The sequence below is a fragment of the Myotis davidii genome, unplaced genomic scaffold, assembly GCF_000327345.1.
Source record: "Myotis davidii unplaced genomic scaffold, ASM32734v1 scaffold157, whole genome shotgun sequence".
NCBI lineage: Eukaryota > Metazoa > Chordata > Mammalia > Chiroptera > Vespertilionidae > Myotis > Myotis davidii.
The window spans coordinates 463915-486241 of record NW_006288722.1 but is presented as its reverse complement, the minus strand read 5'-3'; the positions used below and the strand labels follow the sequence as shown (position 1 = coordinate 486241).

At 48.7% G+C, this 22327-nt stretch overlaps 3 protein-coding genes across 10 annotated transcripts in view; all 3 read left to right on the top strand.

Annotated features, from left to right (window-relative positions):
- The window catches only part of PCK2 (phosphoenolpyruvate carboxykinase 2 (mitochondrial)), an 8830-nt gene extending 6270 nt beyond the window's left edge, over positions 1-2560 (top strand). Inside the window, exons 8-10 of the mRNA XM_015562084.1 lie at positions 1186-1323; positions 1596-1691; positions 1917-2560. Coding sequence (XP_015417570.1) covers positions 1186-1323; positions 1596-1691; positions 1917-2371 — 689 coding nt within the window. The 3' untranslated portion in view covers positions 2372-2560. The remainder of the gene's footprint in view (positions 1-1185; positions 1324-1595; positions 1692-1916) is intronic.
- A 7412-nt stretch (positions 2561-9972) lies between these two features.
- On the top strand, positions 9973-18614 carry DCAF11 (DDB1 and CUL4 associated factor 11). 8 transcript variants are annotated; one of them, XM_006760861.2, is made up of 15 exons: positions 9973-10190; positions 10816-11022; positions 11903-12030; positions 12603-12730; positions 13004-13068; positions 13407-13507; positions 13691-13837; positions 14050-14104; positions 14449-14517; positions 14845-14902; positions 14998-15183; positions 15909-16062; positions 16658-16810; positions 17594-17700; positions 17808-18614. In XM_006760861.2, exons 2-15 carry the CDS (start codon positions 10868-10870, stop codon positions 17940-17942), a joined length of 1641 nt encoding a protein of 546 aa, XP_006760924.1. In that variant the 5' UTR covers positions 9973-10190; positions 10816-10867; the 3' UTR covers positions 17943-18614. The 8 variants fall into 8 exon arrangements, 7 of the variants coding, with proteins under 7 accessions (XP_006760924.1, XP_006760922.1, XP_006760926.1 ...); XM_006760859.2 differs by having other exon boundaries at positions 10053-10142; XM_006760863.2 differs by lacking the exon at positions 9973-10190 and adding an exon at positions 10197-10396.
- Positions 18615-19764: 1150 nt separating this feature from the next.
- Positions 19765-22180, top strand: FITM1 (fat storage-inducing transmembrane protein 1). Its single transcript, XM_006760857.2, has 2 exons — positions 19765-21053; positions 21404-22180. Exons 1-2 carry the CDS (start codon positions 20788-20790, stop codon positions 22014-22016), a joined length of 879 nt encoding a protein of 292 aa, XP_006760920.1. The 5' UTR covers positions 19765-20787; the 3' UTR covers positions 22017-22180.
- The last annotated feature ends 147 nt before the right edge of the window (positions 22181-22327 follow it).

Here is a 22327-nt window from a genome sequence, read left to right as displayed (position 1 = left end):
CAGGCTGATTCCCCAACCCTTTCATCATTTCTGGATTCAGGGCTATAACTAGAGCATGTTGTTCAGTTCCCAGCTTCAGTTCCCAGAATAACACCCTGTGCTAGGGACCTGAATTAGGGGCTGATGAAAGTGCAAGAGGGAGGGTAAAGGACAGCTCTTTCCTGAGAGTGGAGGCAGGAGCTGGTGGGTTGGAAAAGGGCAGGTATAACCAGCTCTTTGATTTCCTTGCCCCCTAGGTCTGACCAGCAACGTCCAGCAGAGGAGGCACCATGTCCATTTGGGGTCCCCATGATAGTGCCCTACATACGAGTACACATTTGCCCCTGATTTGGTCCCAAAGCATCTCTAGGGCACCTGAAGGGGCCAAATGACCTGGGCTCCTCAGGTTATGCCTGCCCAGGTTATATCCTTGTCTGAGTTCTTTGAGCCTTATCACTCCATCAGGGACTGGGCAGGCCCAGGTAAAACACCAACATTCTATTAGCTTTTTTAAAAAAACAATCATGTTCTCTCTCTCTCTCTCAATATATTTTATTGATCTTTTTTTTTTTTTTTTTTTTTTTACAGAGAGGAAGGGAGAGGAATAGAGAGTTAGAAACATCGATGAGAGAGAAACATCGATCAGCTGCCTCCTGCACACCCCCTACTGGGGATCTGCCCACAATCAAGGTACATGCCCTTGACCAGAATCGAACCTGGGACCCTTCCAGTCCACAGGCTGACGCTCTATCCACTGAGCCAAACTAGTTAGGGCAAAATTCTATTAGCTTTAAAATCAATTTCTATTTGCATTTTGATAGCTCAGGGGTGCTGATGAAAAGTCAACTGTCTGAAATACCAGACAGATTCAGTTTTTGCTTTAGGTTTGAGTATTTATTTAAATATCCCATAAATAAAGAAATTTTTTTTGCAGGGGGGAGGGGGGATTATGCCAACATCTAACTCCATTCCTTTGAACACTGCTGAACCCCAATTCCTCTCTCTTTTCTCACACAGCTCAGCTGTCAGTACTATTATGGATAAATAACCTGATCTTTTAGGGGAAATGTCCTAACTCCCTACTCCCTACCACATGAGATTGTAGTGAGCTGATGAGGCAAAAAGAAATTGTGCAAGAGTACATGCATGTGTGTGCTGGGGGTGGATTGCCCTTGGAAGTGATAGTATTTGTATTTCTTCTGGCAGGTGACAAGGAGCCCTGTGCACATCCCAACTCTCGCTTTTGTGCCCCGGCTCGCCAGTGTCCCATCATGGACCCAGCCTGGGAGGCTCCGGAGGGTGTCCCCATTGATGCCATCATCTTTGGAGGTCGCAGACCCAAAGGTAAACATTGTGTGGGTGCCATGCTGTGTCGGTAAAGGATCTGAGTCTACATCAGGGCCCGCCTCCCTCTTGTACTCAAAGCTCAGGTTGCCACCTGTAGTTGTCTGTCTCCAGAGCTCTCCCCTGGAGAATACAAACAAGGGGGGAGGCATGAGATTTGAAAATGGGACAGCTGAGGTTCTATGAGAGAGATTAGGAGTCAGAATCACCAGAAAGGATGGAGTGAGTCCAATGAAAAGGGTTGCCTGTGACCCCGTTCACTGGTTTTCTAGGAGTGCCCCTGGTATACGAGGCCTTCAACTGGCACCACGGAGTGTTTGTGGGCAGTGCCATGCGCTCTGAGTCCACTGCTGCGGCTGAACACAAAGGTGAGAACCTTTCGTGGTCCCTCTCCCATGTGCCCACATTGCCTCTTCTCTCCCTGCCTGAGCCAGACCTTCCTCCTGCCCAGCCCTTTCCCCATTCCTTTTCACCCTACGCTGAGGAGAGTCCAGAACCATGAACATTTCACAATTTCTTCCAACTGGATGCCAGGTGCCCTTCTCTTTTCCAGTAAGCAGGAAGATTCCTTACCCATCCTTTCCCCTCCCCAGGGAAGGTGATCATGCATGACCCATTTGCCATGCGGCCCTTTTTTGGCTACAACTTTGGGCACTACCTAGAACACTGGCTGAGCATGGAGGGGCGCAAGGGGGCCCGCCTGCCCCGCATCTTCCATGTCAACTGGTTCCGGCGTGATGAGGCTGGCCGCTTCTTGTGGCCAGGCTTCGGAGAGAATGCTCGAGTTCTAGATTGGATCTGCCGGCGGCTAGAGGGGGAGGACAGTGCCCGAGAGACACCCATCGGGCTGGTGCCAAAGGAAGGCGCCTTGGATCTCAGCGGCCTGGGAGCTATAGATACTGCCCAGCTGTTCTCGCTCCCTAAGGACTTCTGGGAACAGGAGGTTCGTGAAATTAGGAGCTACCTAACAGAGCAGGTCAACCAGGATCTACCCAAGGAGGTACTGACGGAGCTGGAGGCCCTGGAGAAACGTGTGCGCAGAATGTGACCTGAGGCTCCAGTCTAGCCAGGGAGCACAGCATCCCCCTACTCCCCACTCCATCTGGGACTAGGAGAGCAACTAGGCTTGCAGAAAATATGAGCAATTTGATGTAACATCTTCTGGGAGACTTGAGACCAGGCCAGAGGCCTTTCCCCACATGCTATCCAATAAGAGATGCTCATTTATTTTACACAATACTTGTGTTTTCATTTCCCACTTATCTTCACAGCTTCCCTCTAACACCAATTTCACAATCTTCTTCCAACTCCTCTAAGCAGCTGATGTCCCATAGACAGCTCTATCTACAAGCCATCTAAGTAGGAATTCCTGGGAGTAGGCACTATCTACTCTGTGTCCTGAGGTCTTAAAAAGGTGTAGTCCTTTGCCAGCTGCTCAGTACAGCCTCCAGGCCTAAAATTCCTGACCTTCCACTCAGACTAGCAGAAGCCTCTATAATCCCATTCTCCAGTGAAGTGGTTCACTGTCAATTCTCAAAACTGTTCTTCCTCCTCCCTGACCTAAAATTGGGACTCACGAAGTATTCATGAAAGCTTATTCAGTATTAGGACAACTAACACTTCTATAGCATTTTCTGTGTGCCAGGCACTGTCCTAAGCACATACAAAACAACCCTTTGAGGCAAGTTACTGATGAAGAAGCAAAGGCACAGAGAGGTTAAGTGATTACTCAAGGTCACAAAGTAAGCAGTAGAACCAAAGGTAAATGCTAACTGCAGAGCCATGTCCCTCACAGAAGCATAGACTTGTAGAAGGCCCCTATTCCATGCTTCTCAAACTTAAAAGTGCATATGAATCACCTGGGGATCTTACTAAAATGCAGATTCTCTTTCAGCAAGTCTGGGGTGGTCTGGAGATTCTGATTTTCTTACAAGCTCCTGGGTGATGCTGATGCTGCCAGTTCAGGGACCATAGTTTGAGTAGCAAGGCCTTGGCCTAAACTCTGAAATCAATTTGAGGGAAACTACAAAGAGAGAGAGATGATCCTACATAAATCAGGGGCATCAACTGAGGATAACTTCATCTGTGATCTGGATCAGGCTGAGTCAATGTATAAACTGAGGTGGGTAAGATAGAAGTCTGTGTAAGAACAGAAAAGATTCTAAAGGTCAGAGTGGACACATGCTAAAATACAGTAAGCAATGGAGTCCATTGCACTTCAAAATATACAGACAAGAATGTTTCTCTCTCATCGATGTTTCGAAATCTCTATCTCTCTCCCTTCCTCTCTGTAAAAAATCAATAAAATATATTAAAAAATATATATACAGACAAATCCTCAGCTTCATAAATAGCATGTGATGACTAAAACAATATGATCAGAAGCAGCATAACAGATGTTAGGCACATAGTAGACTCAAGCCAGTTTCTTTATCTGTAGAATACAGATATGCCCACATCTTACAGTATTGTTAAGATTACTAGTAAAAGTCAGCGGTGCCAGTTACTCAAAACTATACCTGGCATGGAGTAACCTTTGAATATATGTTAGCTGTCCTCACCTTTCCACTCTATGTTGATTAAATTAGGCTATATAAGCCTATTATATATTACTGACTCCGCAGTTTAACAATAAAACCAGCACTATAAATAAAACTTAAGAGGAGAAAGAAAATCAGTTTGGAAGTAAGTCCCTTCAGCAAAGAAGCAGGGAATTGGGGTTCTAGGCACCTTTCTAGTATCTAAATGCACAGTGATGTGAATATGTTAGTCTTAAAAATGACTGTGTCAATTAGAATAAAATGGGGCTGTATGTCTATAGCTCCAGGTGAATGATAAAAGATAAATAACACATATTTAACCTTTTAATTTTAAAATAGATACATAAAACAAAGCAAAGGTATAACTTATAATAAACTAAAGTGAATACCCTTGAAACTATCACCTAGAAAAAGAAAGAGAACTTTGCCAGACACCAAAAGTAACCCCCCATTACCACCACCACACACACCTCCTCACCATGTTTGTATCCATCACAGCCCCTCCTTCCTGGCATAAATGAATACTATAGTGCACCATAATCACTTCCTTGCTTTTTTTGTTTGTTTTCTGTAGTTTTATTACCCAAATGTGGATCCCTAAACATTATAGTTTAGCCTTGCTCATTTTCAAAAAATTTCATAGACTTTTTAAGTCTCTTTCAAACTATAGGTTCCTCCTCCATTCCCTTCTTTTACCTCAATTTAACCATTGAAGAATCCAGGCCTAGATGTTCAATGATTAGACTCATTAATTTATTAGGGATTTCAAAGCAGCCATATCTAAGCTCTGTAGCTGGAATACTTTTACAAAGGGACACTCCCTTTATCTTTTACCCATTACCCTGGGCTACAGTTTATATACAAACAGCAATATAACTGCTTTTTCTTTATTTACCATCTTCATAATAATGATTTGTTTTCTTATCCTTCAAAAAAAATGACCAATTTGCCCAGTCAGTGTGGCTCAGTGGTTGAGCATCAACCTATGAACCAGGAGGTCACGGTTTAATTCCTGGTCAGGGCACATGCCTGGGTTGTGGGATTCCCGGTGGGGGACATGCAGGAGGCAGCCAATCAATGATTCTCTCTCATCATTGATGTTTCTATCTCTCTCCCTCTCTCTTCAGAAATAAATAAAAAAATATATTTTTTAAAATAAGATGACCAATTAGTTATAAATACACAAACCCCATTATGAACTCATGGATTTAATGTTTATTTTTTCTAAATTTTTTTATTGATTTTAGAGAAAGAGAGAGGAATGGGGGGGGTGGAATTGATGTGTTGACCCATTTATTTATGGGTTCATGGCTGATTCCTGTGTGTGCCCTGATGGGGATAAGCCTGCAACCTTGGCTTATCAGGAAGACACTAACCAACTGAGCTGAACTACCCGGCGAGGGCTCCTAAACATAATGTTTTTCAATTATCCTTATTAATGCTCAAACTGTCCCATCTTTGGCCATGAGAACTAGGCTCCTGAGTCCTTTTGGCATTACCCTGATAGTGTCTGCTGGCTTCTTTGCTAAATTATTCCATGCTCATCTTATACACTTCCTGCCCCCACCTAGAATCAGCCATCTCTCCAAGCTGTGGTTTCTTTCTGTGGGTAATGGTATTTTAAGATATAAGTGGCAGAACAACAACAAGAAGATATAGGTGGCAGAAGTATTCATTGATACTGAATTAATCATTGTTTCTAGACCTTTTCAGTAAATAGGGATCGAAAAATAAAACACCTCATGCCGATAGTTCCTACTCAAACTCAGGGCTCAAGGGTTTTTAACGTCTTCTGTATCACATGTGTACCTCATGTCTGCCACACACAAAATTCTGGTTCTCAAGGACACAGGACATGAAAGTATTAGAAAACCCATAATTACTCAATTGCTTTATAGTCAACATATTTTAAGTCCTGGGTAAATTACCATACTTCCTCCTTTCCTCTATAAAGAGAATGCTGCAAGAAGATAATGCATAAACACATCATCAGTCACTTCAGAATTTTCCCTTGTGTTGCCTGGAGCTGGACACGTGTCCCAGGAGCTCTGTGCAATCAGCAGGCTAGGAGCTGAGATGGGGAGCGGGAGGACAGTGCCAGCCAGAGAAAGAAAATTTTGCTTTCCTCTCCTCTTTAGCCCAGCCTGCCCTCTAGTGGAGATGCTAATGAGCAGGAAACCCAAGGCAGGTCATGACATCTTAGCAATTACCAGAATTGGTTCTAAAATGGGTGCTAAAGGTAGAAAACCTCTCAGTGACTTTACGTGTAGCCGGGAGAATAGAGCTATCCAAATGAAAAGCACTAAACTGTCACCAAGAAACACACCAAATTTCAAAATCATGAGAGGAAAGGCCAACAGAGTTTATCAAAATGACTTAATTTTAATTATTTTAAAAGAAATGCCATTTTCACAATGGGATAAAGACAGTCTATTCAATAAATGGTGTTGGGAAAGTTGGGTAAATACATGCACAAAAAAAAATGATACTAGAACACCTTCTTGCACCATATACAGGAATAAACTAAAAATGGATTAAAGACTGCCCTTGGCTCTACCTGGTTTGGTTCAGTGGATAGAGCATTGGCCAGCAGACTGAAGGGTCCCAGGTTCAATTCCAGCCAAGGGCACACGCCTGGGTTGCGGGCTTGATCCCCAGTGTGGGGCATGCAGGAGGCAGCTGATCAATGATTCTCTCTCATCATTGATGTTTCTATTTCTCCTCCCTTCCTCTCTGAAATCAATAAATAAATATATTTTTTTAAAAAGAAAACCGAATCATTAAAAAAAGAAAAAAGGCTGCCCTTGCCGGTGTGGTTCAGTGGTAGAGCATCAGCCAGAGTATTGAAGGTTCACTGGTTCAATTCCCAGTCAAGGATTGCAGGTTCCACGTTCATTCCCAGTCTGGTTGGGGCATCAGGGCATGTTCAGGAGGCAACCAATCAATGTGTCTCTCTCACATGGATGTCTATGTCTCTCTTTCCCATTCCCTTCCACTCTCTTTCAAAATCAATGGGGGGAAAAATCATTGAAATCCATTTAAAAAAATGTTTAAAAAGTACAAATTGGCCCTAACCGGTTTGGCTCAGTGGATAGAGTGTCAGCCTGCGGACTAAAGGGTCACAGGTTTGATTCCAGTCAAGGGCATGTACCTTGGTTGCGGACACATCCCCAGTAGGAGGTGTGCAGGAGGCAGCTGATCAGTGTTTCTCTCTCATTGATATTTCTAACTCTCTATCCCTCTCCCCTCCTCTCTGTCCAAAGGTCATGGTTTGATTCCCAGTCAGGGCACCTGCCCAGGTTGCAGGCTTGATCCCAGTGTGGCGTGCAAGAGGCAGCCAACCAATGATTCTCTCTCATCATTGATGTTTCTATCCCTCCCCCTTCCTCTCTAAAATCAATAAATACATATTTTTTTAAAAAGTACAAATTGGTAGTTATAAATAGTCACAGGAATATAAAGTACAGCATAGGAAATATAGTCAATAATATAATAACTATATATGCTGTCAGATGGATACTAGACTTATCAGGCAAATTATTTCATAAATTATATAAATGTTTAACCACTATGCAGTATACCTGAAACTAATACAAAGTAATATTGAATGTAAATTGTGATAATGAAAAAAGAAATGCTGCCAAGCCATTGTGGCTCCATGATTGAGCGTCGACCAATGAACCAGGAGGTCGTGGTTCAATTCCTGGTCAGGGCACATGCCTGGGTATCAGGTCAATCCTGACTCCGTGTCCTTCATTCTTCGCGAACTCCGTCCACACCTTTGGGAACCCTGGACCCGCTGGGGTGGACCCAAGCAATCTCTCACTCCCTCTCTCTTCCTCTCTCTAAAGTCGACAAAAACGTATTTTTTTTAAAAAGTAAGGACTGCCCTAGCTGGTTTGGCTCAGTGGATAGAGTGTTGGCCTGTGGACTGCAGGGTCCCGGGTTCAACTCTGGTCAAGGGCATGTATCTCAAAACCAATCGATGTGTTTTTCTCACATCTCTCTGTCTTTTCCACTCTCTCTAAAAATCAATGGAAAAATATCCTCAGGTGAGGATTAAAAAAAAACAAAACTCATTTTGGTCATACAACCTCAGACTGTTTTACATTTCCATGACTTTTATATATTTATTCAATAGTGTACAAGATCTAGAAAAAGAAAAAATAATAATGTACAAGTTTCATATTTCAAAGGCTTGAATTTGGGTTTCATTCCATTTTAGACTGGATTTGTAAGTGCTAAGTAGAAGGGGCCAAGAAGAGGAAAGGAGCCAAAAATGCATTATTAAGATGAGCTGAACAGTTATTTGTGTGTGTGTTTTTTGGGACCTCAGGTGCTCCAGGTGTATTAATCATATTGCAATGTTCATGCTATGCCTTTGTTACTAATCCATGCATTTTGTTATTTGTTTAATGGTATAATGAGCGTGGGTATTTTCATACTTTTTTATGCAAAATTGAAACCATACTGTTTTTGTATCCACCATAATATGCCACCAGGAGAACCAACACTGTTAGGTTTTTAAAACCTAACAATGAAACTGAACAGTTTCCCATAGCATAAAAATAGAAGACTACACCACCATTTTAATGTCTGCCTGGTATTTCTGTGTCACATGGACCATAATTTATTTAGCCAATCCTGTCCCATATTGGGGTATATTTGTTTACAGTGCATTGCTATCAATAGTAAAACAAGTGTGGGTTCGATTGTACAGTGAGACGCCCTGAAAGCTGGCCCTGGTGAGCAGAGATAAACTCGGGTCTAGCAGTCTAGAGACCAGGAGCCCGACCCAAAGCACTGACCACACCCTCGCCCTCCCAGGGAGAGTGAGGCCCAGAAGGGAAGGCCCTGGGGAATTACGAGCCCTTGCTCCCCTCCCTGTCTTCAGGGAGCTCTAGACCCGGGACAGCTCGAAGCACTTTTTTTTGTCTAAAAAAATTTTTTTTATATATTTTATTGATCTTTTACAGAGAGGAAGGGAGAGAGATAGAGAGTCAGAAACATTGATGAAAGAGAAACATCAATCAGCTGCCTCCCACACGTCCGGCCCGCACTGGGGATGTGCCCGCAACCAAGGTACATGCCCTTGACCGGAATCGAACCTGGGACCTTTCAGTCCGCAGGCCGAGCTCTATCCACTGAGCCGAACCGGCCAGGACTTTGTCTAAAATTTTACATATGTGTCCTTTTTCCCCCTCCTGACCCCCGCCCTCCCCCCTCTTGAAGCACTTCTGAGGGAGTGCGGCCGGGGGTGCTGAGGTGCAGCCTGAACGCCGGACCTTTGCGCCCGGCTCAGCGAGGTCACTCAAGCCCAATCACCCGCCTCCCGGGCTGGGCGATGATCCCGAGGCCTGGCAAGCCCGGGCCTCGGACTCAGGCGGGTTACTAATAAACCCGGAGGCGCGGGGAGGCGGCGGAGTGCTTGCACACCCTAGCCAGGTGGTCGGGGCCGGACAGGCAAGGCAAGGCAAGGACACAATGTCGAGGGGAAGTTTGCAGATCCTGGAGGGCCAAGTGGGTGGGTGTCTAAGGGGAACTGACGGAACCTGAAACCCGTGGAGATCTACCGGTGTGTTAGGGAGCGTCTACAAAGACCGCGGAGGGAAGCCAGGGGCCATCTAAAAAGTTATCAGAGCGGCTAAGGGGAGGTCTAGAAAGGGCGCTCCCCAAGCGAACAAGGCTTCCGGAAGCTAAACCCAGAAAGGAGAGTATGGAGGCCTGGGTCCCGCACCAGTGATCTAAACACACCCTATAGGGCCGACACCCCTTGGTAGGGCCGACTGAAGCTTCAACCAACGACAACAGAAAGGCTGGAGCCGGAGGGGGGGTGGGGGGGAGAGGAGGCCCTCAGAGATCATCTGAAAAGTGCGAAGCCACATGAATTTTGGGGACCGACATCAAATTGTACCCCTTGCTAAGACACCTCTCGGTAGCGAACCACCAACGTCTTTTGTAAGCTCCACCCCTCACCTATTAATTGTGGTTCCGTTATCTCTGGTACAGGAAACAACCCGTTCCCCACTTACTCCTCCCAACAAGTAGCGAACGCCCTTCCTCCATCGCGCGCAGGCTCCACCCCTCACTCCCCAAGCACTTTCCTCCCACCCACCTGTCAATCACCGCGCTCAGCTGTCCAGTTAGCGGGCCAAGGAGACCGGGCCGTCAGGGGCGTCGCGTGACGTCAACAGTCCGAGCACCGGGAAGCCGGGAGATGAGTGACGAAGGGGGCGCGTGACGGAGGAGCAGTTGGCCAACGCTGTGGCTGCAGTCGGGGTAAACAAGACCGCCCGCCCGTGCGGCTCCTGCGACCGCTCCGGACTGGTGGGTGGTCTCGCGCGAGGCGGTAACCGCCGGCTCCAGTGGGAGGGGCTTCTCAGCCTCTTCCCTGCCTCCTCTCCTTGGCGTACACACCCCAACACCTCGCACACACGTGGGCGTGAGGCTGGGGAGGGGGGTGTTAGGCTGAATTCTAACGTCATTGGTTGTCGCTGCTGCCGACTTTCACAAGGAAGCACTCTGATTGGTCGGTAAGGGGGGCGTCGGGGGTCTCTGAGTCCATAGGCTTCTGATTGGCTAGATGAGATAAGCTAATGAGGCGCGTTCTCCCGCAAGGGGTTGTGATTGGTCTGCCAGAGAGGTTACCTGGGAATCCACCCCCTCCTGGGACTTTGATAGGTGAGTTTGAGGCAGAAAACTGAGAAATTCCTCTTCTCAAGGATTCTCATTGGTGAGCCAGGGCCCTAGGCTTCTCTCTTCTTTTTTTGGCTTCCCAAGATTGGGGAAGCTTTGTGTTCCTGAAGCGTGGGGAGTCGTCACAGGCTAAGGAAAAAGGGGTCCCCTCGGTCCCTAAGAAGTGTCGCCTAGAGATAGTCTCCTAGAGATAGCCACCCCTATCCCAGGAGACCCTAGTATTTCTAGAGCAGGCTTTGCTTTCACCAAACCTAAGGAGGTGACAGGAGGAGTGCCTGCACCGGACTTAAGGATGCTGTGACCAGAAGATGGGATCGCGGAACAGCAGCAGCGCAGGATCTGGGTCTGGAGACTCCTCCGAGGGCTTGCCTCGAAGAGGGGCTGGTCTGCGTCGGAGTGAGGAAGAGGAAGAGGAGGATGAAGATGTGGATCTGGCCCAGGTACTGGCCTATCTCCTCCGCAGGTAACTTGCCCTCTGGTGCGTCCCCACCAGGTGCCACCACAGTCCCTTGGTCCCAACTCCGGACAGAGGATAGGGAATGGGATTGGCCCGGTACAGCTGTTCTGTTTTGAGCACGACAGCCTTTTTCTGCTGGACACTAAGCACTGAGCCTCATACCCAGAAAGAGTGGTTCTTGCCCAGGGAGGGTCACCAAAGTATCACTCTGGTGTTTTCGGGGACTGTTGAAGGGAGCCTCTCTAGCTATGACTATACAAATGTAATCTATTTTCCAAGTAAATTTTAAAAAATAAGATAAAAGGCCCTGGTGGAAAAGGAGTGATGTGAGGGGTTGAAGAGTTGGGGAGGTGGGTGTTGAACTTTAGTGAAGTTAATTGCATGTGATATGAGACCATGTGGATTTTCTTGAAAAACAAGTTTAAATTAGCCTAATATAACCGTGCTCTTGAAGAAAGAATGCTTTGAGGCAAGTGGCCACCAGGAATTGACTGGAAAGGGAGAGACACTGGCTTCGTTTCTTAGCTGTGGCTTCTTGAGGAGAAGACAATTTTGAGGGTCCCCTCAGAATACTGTGTTCTATACTGGACTCCGTGGGCAGAGGCTCAGAAGGAAATGCTCTCAGAATTTTTAACTCTCTAGTTAACTTAGTAGGTCTGTCAATCTCCATGTAATGTTGGGGTTCTTTACTCCTGGTGAAAGGGTGAGAATTGTAGGAGACTGAAAATAACAGCCAAGGTCTAGTCAACCTCAGACCTCAAAATGGGGACGGTATGAGGGTTGCGTACCAGGTGGTCTCAGCAATGGCTAGCCCTTGACTCTGAATTTGGTTGGTTTGGGAAAGGCACCCTTTCCCTTTATCATGGGGGGTGGGGTATCTCCACAGGGGCCAAGTGAGGTTGGTGCAGGGAGGAGGTGCAGCAAATTTACAACTCATCCAGGCCCTCTCGGACTCCGAGGAAGAGCATGACAGTGCCTGGGACGGGCGTCTTGGAGACAGATACAACCCACCTGGTAAGAGGAAAAGCAGACTGACACCCTAACATCAGAAGACTTTCATTGGAAAAGCTTTTTTCTTTCTTTTTTTAGAAATAAGTCTCTCCTTATCAGTAGCTAGTTATTTATTTTCATTCTATTATTTATTTATTTACTTTGGTTAATCCTCAGCTGAGGATATTTTTCCATAGATTTTTACAAAGAGGGGAAAGGAGAGGGAGAGACAGAGAGAAACATCGATGTGAGAGAGAGACATTGATTGGTTGCCTCCTGCACACACCCCTGACCAGGGTGGGGGAACCTACAACTGAGGTACGTGCCCTTGACTTGAATCGAACCCAGGACCCTTCAGTCCACGGGCTGATGTTCTATCCACTGAGCCAAACCGTCCAGGGCAGAAAATATTTTTTCTTTTTAATTTTGACAAAGAATAATAGGTTAAGTTGAAAGAAGATGAGATAATTCAGGGAATGAGGGAGTCCTTTAAGACCCAATATATGCAGCCACATTGAATGGACTTGAGTACAGTTCTGCTAACTGTCCTCTGAAGCTGTAAGACCTAGGATGAAATTTCTCCCTGGTCTTCACAGTGGACGCAACCCCTGACACCCGGGAGCTGGAATGCAATGAGATCAAGACGCAAGTGGAATTGGCCACAGGGCGGCTGGGCCTTAGGCGGTCAGCCCGGGAGCACAGTTTCCCTCAGATGCTGTACCAGGTAGGCCTCTCCACCCCCCGCCAGCCTGGCAGCAGGCCTATCAAGGTAGCCAGAAGCGCTGCCATCCCCAGAGAAGAGGGAATTAAACTTTCCAAAGAAGCCTCAAGTGCTGGAACTGGAAGTTCTTAGCCAGCCTGCTCCAGGGTTTGGTGGGACATCCTGTGTGTGGTGTCCATTTCTGTAACAAGAGCAACAACTTTGGAGGAGGGGGCCTGGCGTGACTGAAGTGGCCCTGTGTTTCTGCTAGCAATATTCCCCAATCCCTTCCTTTAGAGAGAACGGGGCCTCTGCCACCGGGGAAGCTTCTCCCTTGGAGAACAGTCTCGAGTGATGTCTCAGTGAGTATGGGGCTTGGTGGAGACACTCTAAGGGCCAGATAGGGCTTATCTCGTTTAGGGCTTATCTCAGATAGGGCTTTATCTCATTTTGAAGGTATAGGTGTTAAAGGACCCTCAGGGATGTTAAGGTTAGGTTAAGTGGGCTTAAGGCTTTGAGAGTAAACGAAGTGGAAAAGTATGGAAACGAGAGGATGACAGAATAAATGAAAGGGGATTTTACCCAAGGCCAGAAGAGGAGAATGCCCGTGTATTCACGTCCAGCTCTGTTAGGATTCTGCTAACGGGGGAGCTTCTCATCCTGAGCTCCCCTTAATCCGACTTTCCCTCCGCTTCCCCAGCTTCTTGCCCAATGATCTGGGCTTCACTGACACCTACTCTCAGAAGGCTTTCTGTGGCATCTACAGCAAAGATGGTCAAATCTTCATGTCTGCTTGCCAAGGTACCAGACCCTGGCCCCATGAACTGTCCTAGAACAAGGGATGCTCCCTATGGCTGAGGCTAGAAAGGCCCAGACCCTGACTTAGGGATGCTATCCAGAGCACATTTCTCAGATACACTGGTTGAGGTCTGATAAGATTTGAGGAGGTTATTCCCTAATTCTGCCTGGTCCCCACTTACACAGACCAGACAATCAGACTGTATGACTGCCGATATGGCCGCTTTCATAAATTCAAGAGCATCAAGGCCCGGGATGTAGGCTGGAGTGTCCTGGATGTGGCCTTCACCCCTGATGGAAACCATTTCCTATACTCCAGCTGGTCTGATTACAGTGAGTATGCCCCAGACTTCTGGTGTCTCTCCAGCCTGGGACCTGAGATTTCCAAATGTCCACCTCCTCTGTGCCAGGACTCTACACCTTCTCCTGGAAAGATCACTTCCAGGGTCTGACATCCTGGCCCTTTGTTCCATCTCCTCTCTTGTTTCACTTCTACCTGTCTTCCCCCAGCCCTGAAAGATTCTTGTTTCTCTTGCTTCTCTTAGTTCATATCTGCAACATCTACGGGGAGGGAGACACACACACTGCCCTGGATCTAAGGTACTGGCTTCCCTTCCTGGTCAGAAACTTCTCAAGGAAGGATCTCCAGGAGCAAATCTTTTGAACTGGAACTCCTGCTTAGAGGGAAAAGTACACTGGTTGCAAGTTTCTCTGTGTGGATTCCTGGGAGGGACCCACCCATCCTGTCAGCAGAGGAGCGGGGTAAAATAGATGGTTGAAAGACTATTCCAGAGTTCTCCCTGAGGTGATCCACATTCTGGCTTGTGTTGGCAGGACTTCTCTTCCCCTGAGAAATGTGCCTTACAGCCCTCATCAGATTCTGTGTGGATTAACAAAGGCTGAAGGGAAGTGCACTTAATCAGCTCCTCCTTTGCTCTTTTCAGGCCAGATGAACGTCGCTTTGCTGTCTTCTCCATTGCTGTGTCCTCAGATGGACGAGAAGTGCTAGGAGGGTGAGTATGGAGGATGTTGCCCTCAGTTAATGAGACAGAGTCCTCCCTGAGACCAGCTCTGCTATTACAGAGACTATACTGGATACCCCTACTCAGGCATCATGGAGAACAACCAGCCCTTCTCCAAGGTCAAGGTTTACGACTCGCTTTACCTCTTGCTCACCACTTACCCAGAATGAGATGGGAGGTCTCAAACCTCCTTGCAAACACAGCTCACACTCCTTCTACCTCCTATATAAGAGGAGACAAGGGTTTGCCTTTTAGCAGGACTTCACAACAGTCCTCTCAGTGCTGTCTTCAGGACCCTCTTTATCCCTTCCCTTTCAGGGCCAATGACGGCTGCCTGTATGTCTTTGATCGAGAACAGAACCGGCGCACCCTTCAGGTATTGCTGCTGAGACTTAGAGTCTCTGCTTCCTGGTCCTTGGCTATTAGAAGACCCAGACAGAAGTCCTAGCTATCCTGTTCTCTTTTCCCTAGATTGAGTCCCATGAGGATGATGTGAATGCAGTGGCCTTTGCGGACGTAAGCTCCCAAATCCTGTTCTCCGGGGGTGACGATGCTATCTGCAAAGTGTGGGATCGACGCACCATGCGGGAGGATGACCCCAAGCCTGTGGGTGCACTGGCCGGACATCAAGATGGCATCACTTTCATTGACAGCAAGGTAGGCAGGGAGGCAGCACTGTGAAGCTAGGCTACTAAGGTTCCAGTTGTCTAGGAGAGGATGTCAGAGAGGACTGGTGTGGAAACTCGCCCAAGGTCCTTATTAGCCAAGTTCACAAGAGCTGGACTTTAGGGCAGGGGCTTAAGCCAGGAAACATGAGATCCATTGGTACTCAACACTGATGGGTACCAGTGGAGCTCGGCAGGGCTTTCCGTAGAAGAAACATAGAACACAGTTAGTCCAAGGTAGAATAGGAGACCCAGCCAGTGCCTCAGGCAGAGAAGCTGAAGAATAACCCGGGGGTGGGATCTGAGGGAGAAAACGGATGTGAGCCCTTGCCGGTGCTCAGTGGTTAGAGCATCTGCCCGTGGACTGAAGTGTCTGAGGTTCGATTCCACTCAAGGGCACGTACCTGGGTGAGGCTCAATCCCCAGCCCCAGGCAGGGCCCATGCGGGAGGCAACCAATTGATGTGTCTCTCTCACATCGATGTTTTTCTCTCTCTATCTCTCCCTCTCCCTCATACTCTTTCTAAAAATTAATGGAAAAAATATCCTTGGGTGAGGATTACCGACAATAAAAAAATGTGAGCTCACCTGGATGAGGAAAGAGGCAAGCAAAATCAGAGGACTGGCGTGTTTGCCCCTCAACTGGGGAGGGGAGCTGGACTGACAGCACCAACATTTGTAAGACCTGACACTCCATCACCTACTTTGGGATTCACAGGGTGATGCCCGGTATCTCATCTCCAACTCCAAAGACCAGACCATCAAGCTCTGGGATATCCGGCGCTTTTCCAGCCGGGAAGGCATGGAAGCCTCACGCCAGGCAGCCACACAGCAGAACTGGGACTACCGCTGGCAGCAGGTGCCCAAAAAAGGTGAGAGGGCCCTCTGGTGCGGCTCAGCAGCTGAACGTTGACCCATGAACCAGGAGGTCAAGGTTCAATTCCAGTCCAGGCACATTGCCCGGGTTGCAGACTCGATCCCCAGTAGGGGGCATGCAGGGAGCAGCTGATTGATGATTCTCTCTCACTATTGATGTTTCTATCTGTCCCTTCCTCTCTCTGAAATCAATAAAAAGCATTTTTTTTTATTTTAATAAGTAAGAAATTAATTTTTTTTAAAGGTGAGAGTGGAAGGTAGAGCCTGAGATATGGAGAGTGAGGGGTCAGGGGTAGTAGTTAAAATATTTAACCCCTGGAGAGGCCTGTCATGGGCACAGTAAATATGCTCTGGCCTAGAGCATTAACTCTTTGTTTGCTGAACCATGGGGTGAGCCAAGGGTTCCCAGGGTTGGAGGCTGGGGATCACTCAGAACTAACCAATATGAAAGTATTTCAGTATCTTAATCTTAATTTTGAGCCACCAGTTGGGGGTTGGAAAAATGATTCTGAGCGCCGATCTTTGCTAAGGATTGGTGATTTGGGAGAATCCAGACTCTTAACCTAGGGTTCTCCCTGCACCCCTACCCAGCCTGGCGGAAGCTGAAGCTCCCAGGGGACAGCTCCTTGATGACCTACCGGGGCCATGGGGTGCTACATACCCTCATCCGATGCCGATTCTCCCCGATCCATAGCACCGGCCAGCAGTTCATCTATAGTGGCTGCTCCACTGGCAAAGTGGTTGGTAAGGATTGTGTCAGAACAGGGAGTCTTGGGAAGGGCAGGAATGTTTCTCAGGTTAATAATACCAGTGACCACCTTAAACTCAGTGGCATCTACAAGTGGAAGTGGATTTAGCTTAGAGCAAGGGAGGCTTAAACAGAAACAGAAAACATTCTATTCATCAGCATTTTAAATTAAGACAAGGAACATAGAATTCTAGTCAGTAAATATAACTGATTACCAAACATATACGCGGTTGTTTTGTAGACAGTCAAGAAGAGAGATTGCAGATAAAAGGTAGGAGGGAACAGAGGTAAAAAGGAATGACACACAGACACTCAAGCCCCAGAGCAGGAGAAATGCACAGACACAGCTGCAGCTATAAGGAGCCTGAAATCGCGCACCCAGGTAGAAACCCACCAGAATGAGAGAAAGGTGCACCCCGTCCAGATAAGGAACACCAGGTTCTCATACCTGTGGAGACATTATTCACTTTTGTGATGCCTTCCAGATCTTCTGGGCTTTTTAGAAAATGGCTGCTAACAGCTTTAAAGCCACATTGCATTTAGACCTTGTGAAATGTAGCTGAGGGCCAGAGATATCTGAGCTCTGCTAGACCATACCCTCAATCTGAGGTAGGGAAAAGGGGAAAGAAATTGAGAAACAGCCCCATCCTCTGCTGTGGGTTTTGTTACTCTAGGCAAGTGGGAGGGTGCCTGAGAGGTAGGGAGATGGTGTTGCTCAGAGAGAGATGGGTGGCCAGAAGGTCCTGTGGCAGCCTCTCCACTCTGGCCTTTGTGAACAGTGTATGACCTCCTCAGTGGGCACATTGTGAAGAAGCTGACCAACCACAAGGCCTGTGTGCGTGACGTCAGTTGGCACCCCTTTGAGGAGAAGATTGTCAGCAGTTCGGTGAGGTTGCAAGAGTTGGGGGAGAGCCGGGGGAGCAGTGCATGTCTGGGACTTGGACCTGGGAGGGAGCAGCACCCTCTGACTACTTGCCACCTTCTGCCCTGCAGTGGGATGGGAACCTGCGTTTGTGGCAGTACCGCCAGGCTGAGTACTTCCAGGATGACATGCCAGAGTCTGAGGAACACCCCAGTACTCCTGCCTCAGTGCCCCACCCCTCTTCAGCCTTTTCCTCGCCCCAGTAGATCTGACCTCCAGCCCATATGTGGCTGAGCCTCTTGATAAGCTCTCTTCTCTTTCTCCCTTCTGAGGGATCTTTGGGGAGTCATTGGCATTGGATGGGGAGAAACAGAAGCCCAGGCTTTCGGGGGCCCTAACTGAGCCCTGGAAAATCCTCCCTGTGGGTCTCCTCACACTCTCACCCCTCATTCAGCTTGGGTCTCTATCTCTGGCTGGGGTCTGGCAGGACTGCCTTTATTTTGGGTGTGGCCTTCGTTAGCAAGAGCACTGTCCTGAGTGTTTTTAATCATGTTTGGATGTTAGGTGTTAGCTCCTAGAGTAGATGCCTGAGCAGTCAAGCAGGCCCATTGGCTGGCCTTCACCTTAAGGATTAGCCTGGCCAGTCAGAGGGCCTGATGGCTAGAGCTGCAGCCCTTTGGGGGAGGGTGGGATGGGGAAGGCAGGTCCTCAGCACCCTCCTAGGGTGGGAATTATGTCGTTTCTTTCCTGTGTCTGGGTCTTTGGGGTATGCCAGCTTGTGGTGTGAGGGGCTCCATGTGGCCTCACACAGGGCAGGCCCTCCCTCCCAGGACAGTCCATCTTGCGGAGGCCAGCGGCTTCAAGGAGGGATGTTGAGTAGGACTCCTTGGTCCTCTCATTGGCTTTGGCTCCCTCAATAAACTCTCTGTGGGAACCTGGCTCGGTGTCTCTCTGTCTTTTTCCTATCTGAGGCCTTTTATACTCTCAAGTCAAGAAAATAGCTTCAACGAAGCCTTCAGATTTGCTGCTCTATGGGAAAAAAACATCTCTTTGATGCCCAAACTGTAAGGAAATACCAAAATCATTTAACTGGGCCTTTTAATAGGCAGTCCCTCACCAACTTAGAAACTTCCCAGCAAGCAGAAATCAAGAGAGCAGGAAATAGGCACATCTTAGGTCAGCACACTTGCATGAACTGGTCTGTCTACAAGAAAAAATCCCCCAGAGCCAGAGAACCTGATGGTCACTGATGCCAGGCCCCATCTGGGCGCTCCACCCCCACAGCCACCCCTCGTACCGTTGAGGAAGTAGAGGCATGCAGCATGCCCCAGAGCAGCCGATGGTGCAGCCAGTGGGGAACTAGGGTTCGCATCCAGTTCTGGTCCATCTTTCCTCACATTTCAAGGCAGTTTTTAAGATTATGTCCTTTACAACTATTTACAATTACAATGAAAACTTTCTTTGTCAACTTTATATTTTTTAATATATTTTTATTTATTTCTGAGAGGAAGAGAGAGAAACATTGATGTTTGGCTGCTTCCTGCAAGCCCCCTCTCCCCGAATTGGGGATCAAGCCCGCAACCTGGGCATCGAACTGTGACATCCTTGTTTATGGGTTGACACTCAACCATTGAGCCACACTGGCTGGGCTGATTAATCCATCTTGATCAGTTTGCAGATGAGGGTGCTGAGGACCAAGGAGGGTTAGTTGTCTTCCCAAAGTCATACAGTTGGGCCCAGAACCCAGGTGTCCTTGCTTGCTCGCTCATTCCTTTCATTGCTTTGCTGGTCTCCACTGTGCTTTGAAGTCCCACCACTAGTTTTGAGGAATGAGGAAGGAAGACAAAAGGGTCGCAAAACAGTTACTGAATAACAAGGATTTTGTTTAGGTAGTTGCTCCCTGCTGTATAGCTCCAGCCTCAGTGGTCAGGTTGGGAGGCCAAGTCTTTTTTTATTTTTAATTCTCATCCAAGGATACGTTTTTATTGATTTTTAAAGAGAGAGGGAGGGAGAGATGGAGAAACATTGATGTGAGAGAAACATTGATCAGTTGCCTCCCATACTGATCAAACCTGCAACCTAGGTATGTGCCCTGACTAGGAATCGAACTCGAACCTGCAACCTTTTTGGTGTGTGGGACGACACTCTAACAGCCACCCGACCAGGGTGGGAGGCCAAGTCTTTATGTGGCTGAGACCCAGAGTAATTGGTTAGAGGATGCAACCTAAGGTTTTGATGGCTGGGGATTTTCCTTCTAGGTCTCCTCCCCTCCTTCCCCATCACCTGGGAGTAAATCTAATCTTTGGGTCTTTGAGAGTCCGATCTGGGCCATCACTGTCTCATATAGTACGCCTTTTTCAGGTCACTTGAATTTCATCTGTTGGCCATCATAATAAGGGTCCCCTTTAGATCTAATGTCTTGTGCATTCACACAGCAGCCCTGGGACCAAACTCGCCCCTCAGAGCCCCTCAGAGCCCCTCAGACCAGACAAGCTGGGGCTGAGCCAAGCCACTGGGGTCATGGGCTCCTAATGTGGCCTGATTGGACACAGTGCAGTGATAGCCACCTTGCTGCATGCTCAGTGGCGGGCTCTTGTGCTCAAACCTGAGGAGAGGGGCTGGACCACACTGATGATGAGGGAGACACAGATTTTTTAATAAAAGATTTGGTTAGTTTTATCTTTCTGACCCCTGATTTCCCTGTGAATCAAACACAGTAAAGTTGGGATGGAGTGGGGATGACCAAACAGAAGTAGGCAGACCCAAGCAGACTGTGGTCAAAGACAACCCTAAACAGCAGGCCTGGCCCTAAGACATGAACTAGAACATAGAGCTGGGGACAGATCTAGAGGACCAGGGGGACCAGCGTTAATAGAAAGGACACAGGCTGCAATCCAGACACACCCGAGGCTGGGTCCCTGCTGACGTGGCAGCCCTCTGCCCTGGCCCCTTACTGCCCCCCGCCCCTCTCCCCCGCCTGCCAGCTGCCAACAGGGCTCTGCTCTGTGTCTGCCACACCTGTCACTGTCTGTCCTTGCCCAGGGGGGGAGCCCCATCAGCCCCTCCTCAGCTGCCCAGCAGAGCAAGCAGTTAGTGGGGAGGGGAGGGAACATGGAGCGGGGGCCGGTGGTGGGGGCAGGGCTGGGGGCCAGGGCCCGAATCCGGGCATTGCTGGGCTGCCTGGTGAAGGTGCTGCTCTGGGTGGCCTCTGCCTTGCTGTATTTTGGGAGTGAACAGGCTGCCCGCCTCCTGGGCAGCCCCTGCTTACGGCGCCTGTACCATGCCTGGTTGGCAGCAGTGGTCATCTTTGGGCCCCTTCTTCAGTTCCATGTCAACCCTCGGACTATCTTCGCCAGCCACGGAAACTTCTTCAACATGTGAGTCCACTCGAGGTTAGGGGCGCCGGCTCCCTGCACTCTGGGATCCTAGCTCCCTCCAGGCTTCTGTCCTCCTGCCAGGCCAGACACTAAAAATAGGCTAGGAGGTTGAAGAGAAGGTCAGAGAAGGGGGAGGGGGCCAGTACTGGGGGTCCAGGGGAAGTCGGGAGCAGGACTGAAGAGGAAATATGGACCCTCGCAGGCTGATTGGGCCTATAAGTGGATGGGGGTGGGAGGTATAAGACACAGGAAATAGTCAGTGACGAAATGTAGGATTGGGGACAGCAGTGGGGAACACAGACCAGAGTGGGGAGAGGGTTTCAGTAATCTCCCCTCTTCTCTGCCCACAGAAAGTTTGTGAATTCCGCATGGGGCTGGACATGCACCTTCCTGGGGGGCTTCGTGTTGCTGGTGGTGTTCCTGGCTACACGGCGGGTGGCAGTGACTGCCCGGCACCTGAGCCGGCTGGTGGTGGGGGCAGCCGTGTGGCGGGGGGCTGGCCGGGCCTTCCTGCTCATCGAGGACCTGACCGGCTCCTGCTTCGAGCCTCTGCCCCAGGGGCTGCTGCTCCATGAGCTGCCTGACCGCCGCAGTTGCCTGGCAGCCGGCCACCAGTGGCGGGGCTACACGGTCTCCTCCCACACCTTCCTGCTCACCTTCTGCTGCCTGCTCATGGCTGAGGAAGCGGCAGTGTTTGCCAAGTACCTGGCCCACGGGCTGCCCGCTGGTGCGCCCCTGCGCCTCGTCTTCCTGCTCAACGTGCTGTTGCTGGGCCTCTGGAACTTCTTGCTGCTCTGTACTGTCATCTATTTCCACCAGTATACTCACAAGGTGGTGGGCGCCGCAGTGGGCACCTTTGCCTGGTACCTCACCTACGGCAGCTGGTATCATCAGCCCTGGTCTCCGGGGAGCCCTGGTCATGGGCTCTTCCCTCGCCCCCACTCCAGCCGCAAGCGTAACTGAAAGAAATAAAGGCACGTCAGGCCTGGCTTGGCCCCTCTCATCATTTGGTTGGGGGGACCTGGAAAGGGTGGGAAGAGCAAAAAGAGGCTGGAAAATAAAATAAATATTTGAAATAAATAAGAGGCTGGTGGTCACGGAGGTTCCTCAGCCATTCCTTGCTGTTACCAACTTTGAATGTCTTCCCTTATGCTCGAGGGCCATTTCTCCTGCTGTCCTTTTATTCTCCTAGTCCTGACAGACTTTGAGCTATCTGAGGCTCTGATGTCAAGGAGTGGCACTGCTAGGGCAGGGAACAGTGCCCAGGCAGGGGC

Excerpts from the sequence above, each read along its gene's own strand:
- DCAF11 (XM_006760861.2), top strand. The coding sequence starts at position 10,868 with ATGGGATCGCGGAACAGCAGCAGCGCAGGATCTGGGTCTGGAGACTCC. Across the intron at positions 11,023-11,902 it reads CTGGCCTATCTCCTCCGCAG|GGGCCAAGTGAGGTTGGTGC; the intron begins GTAACTTGCCCT and ends GTATCTCCACAG. Across the intron at positions 14,518-14,844 it reads GGACGAGAAGTGCTAGGAGG|GGCCAATGACGGCTGCCTGT; the intron begins GTGAGTATGGAG and ends CTTCCCTTTCAG.
- FITM1 (XM_006760857.2), top strand. The coding sequence starts at position 20,788 with ATGGAGCGGGGGCCGGTGGTGGGGGCAGGGCTGGGGGCCAGGGCCCGA. Across the intron at positions 21,054-21,403 it reads CACGGAAACTTCTTCAACAT|AAAGTTTGTGAATTCCGCAT; the intron begins GTGAGTCCACTC and ends CTCTGCCCACAG.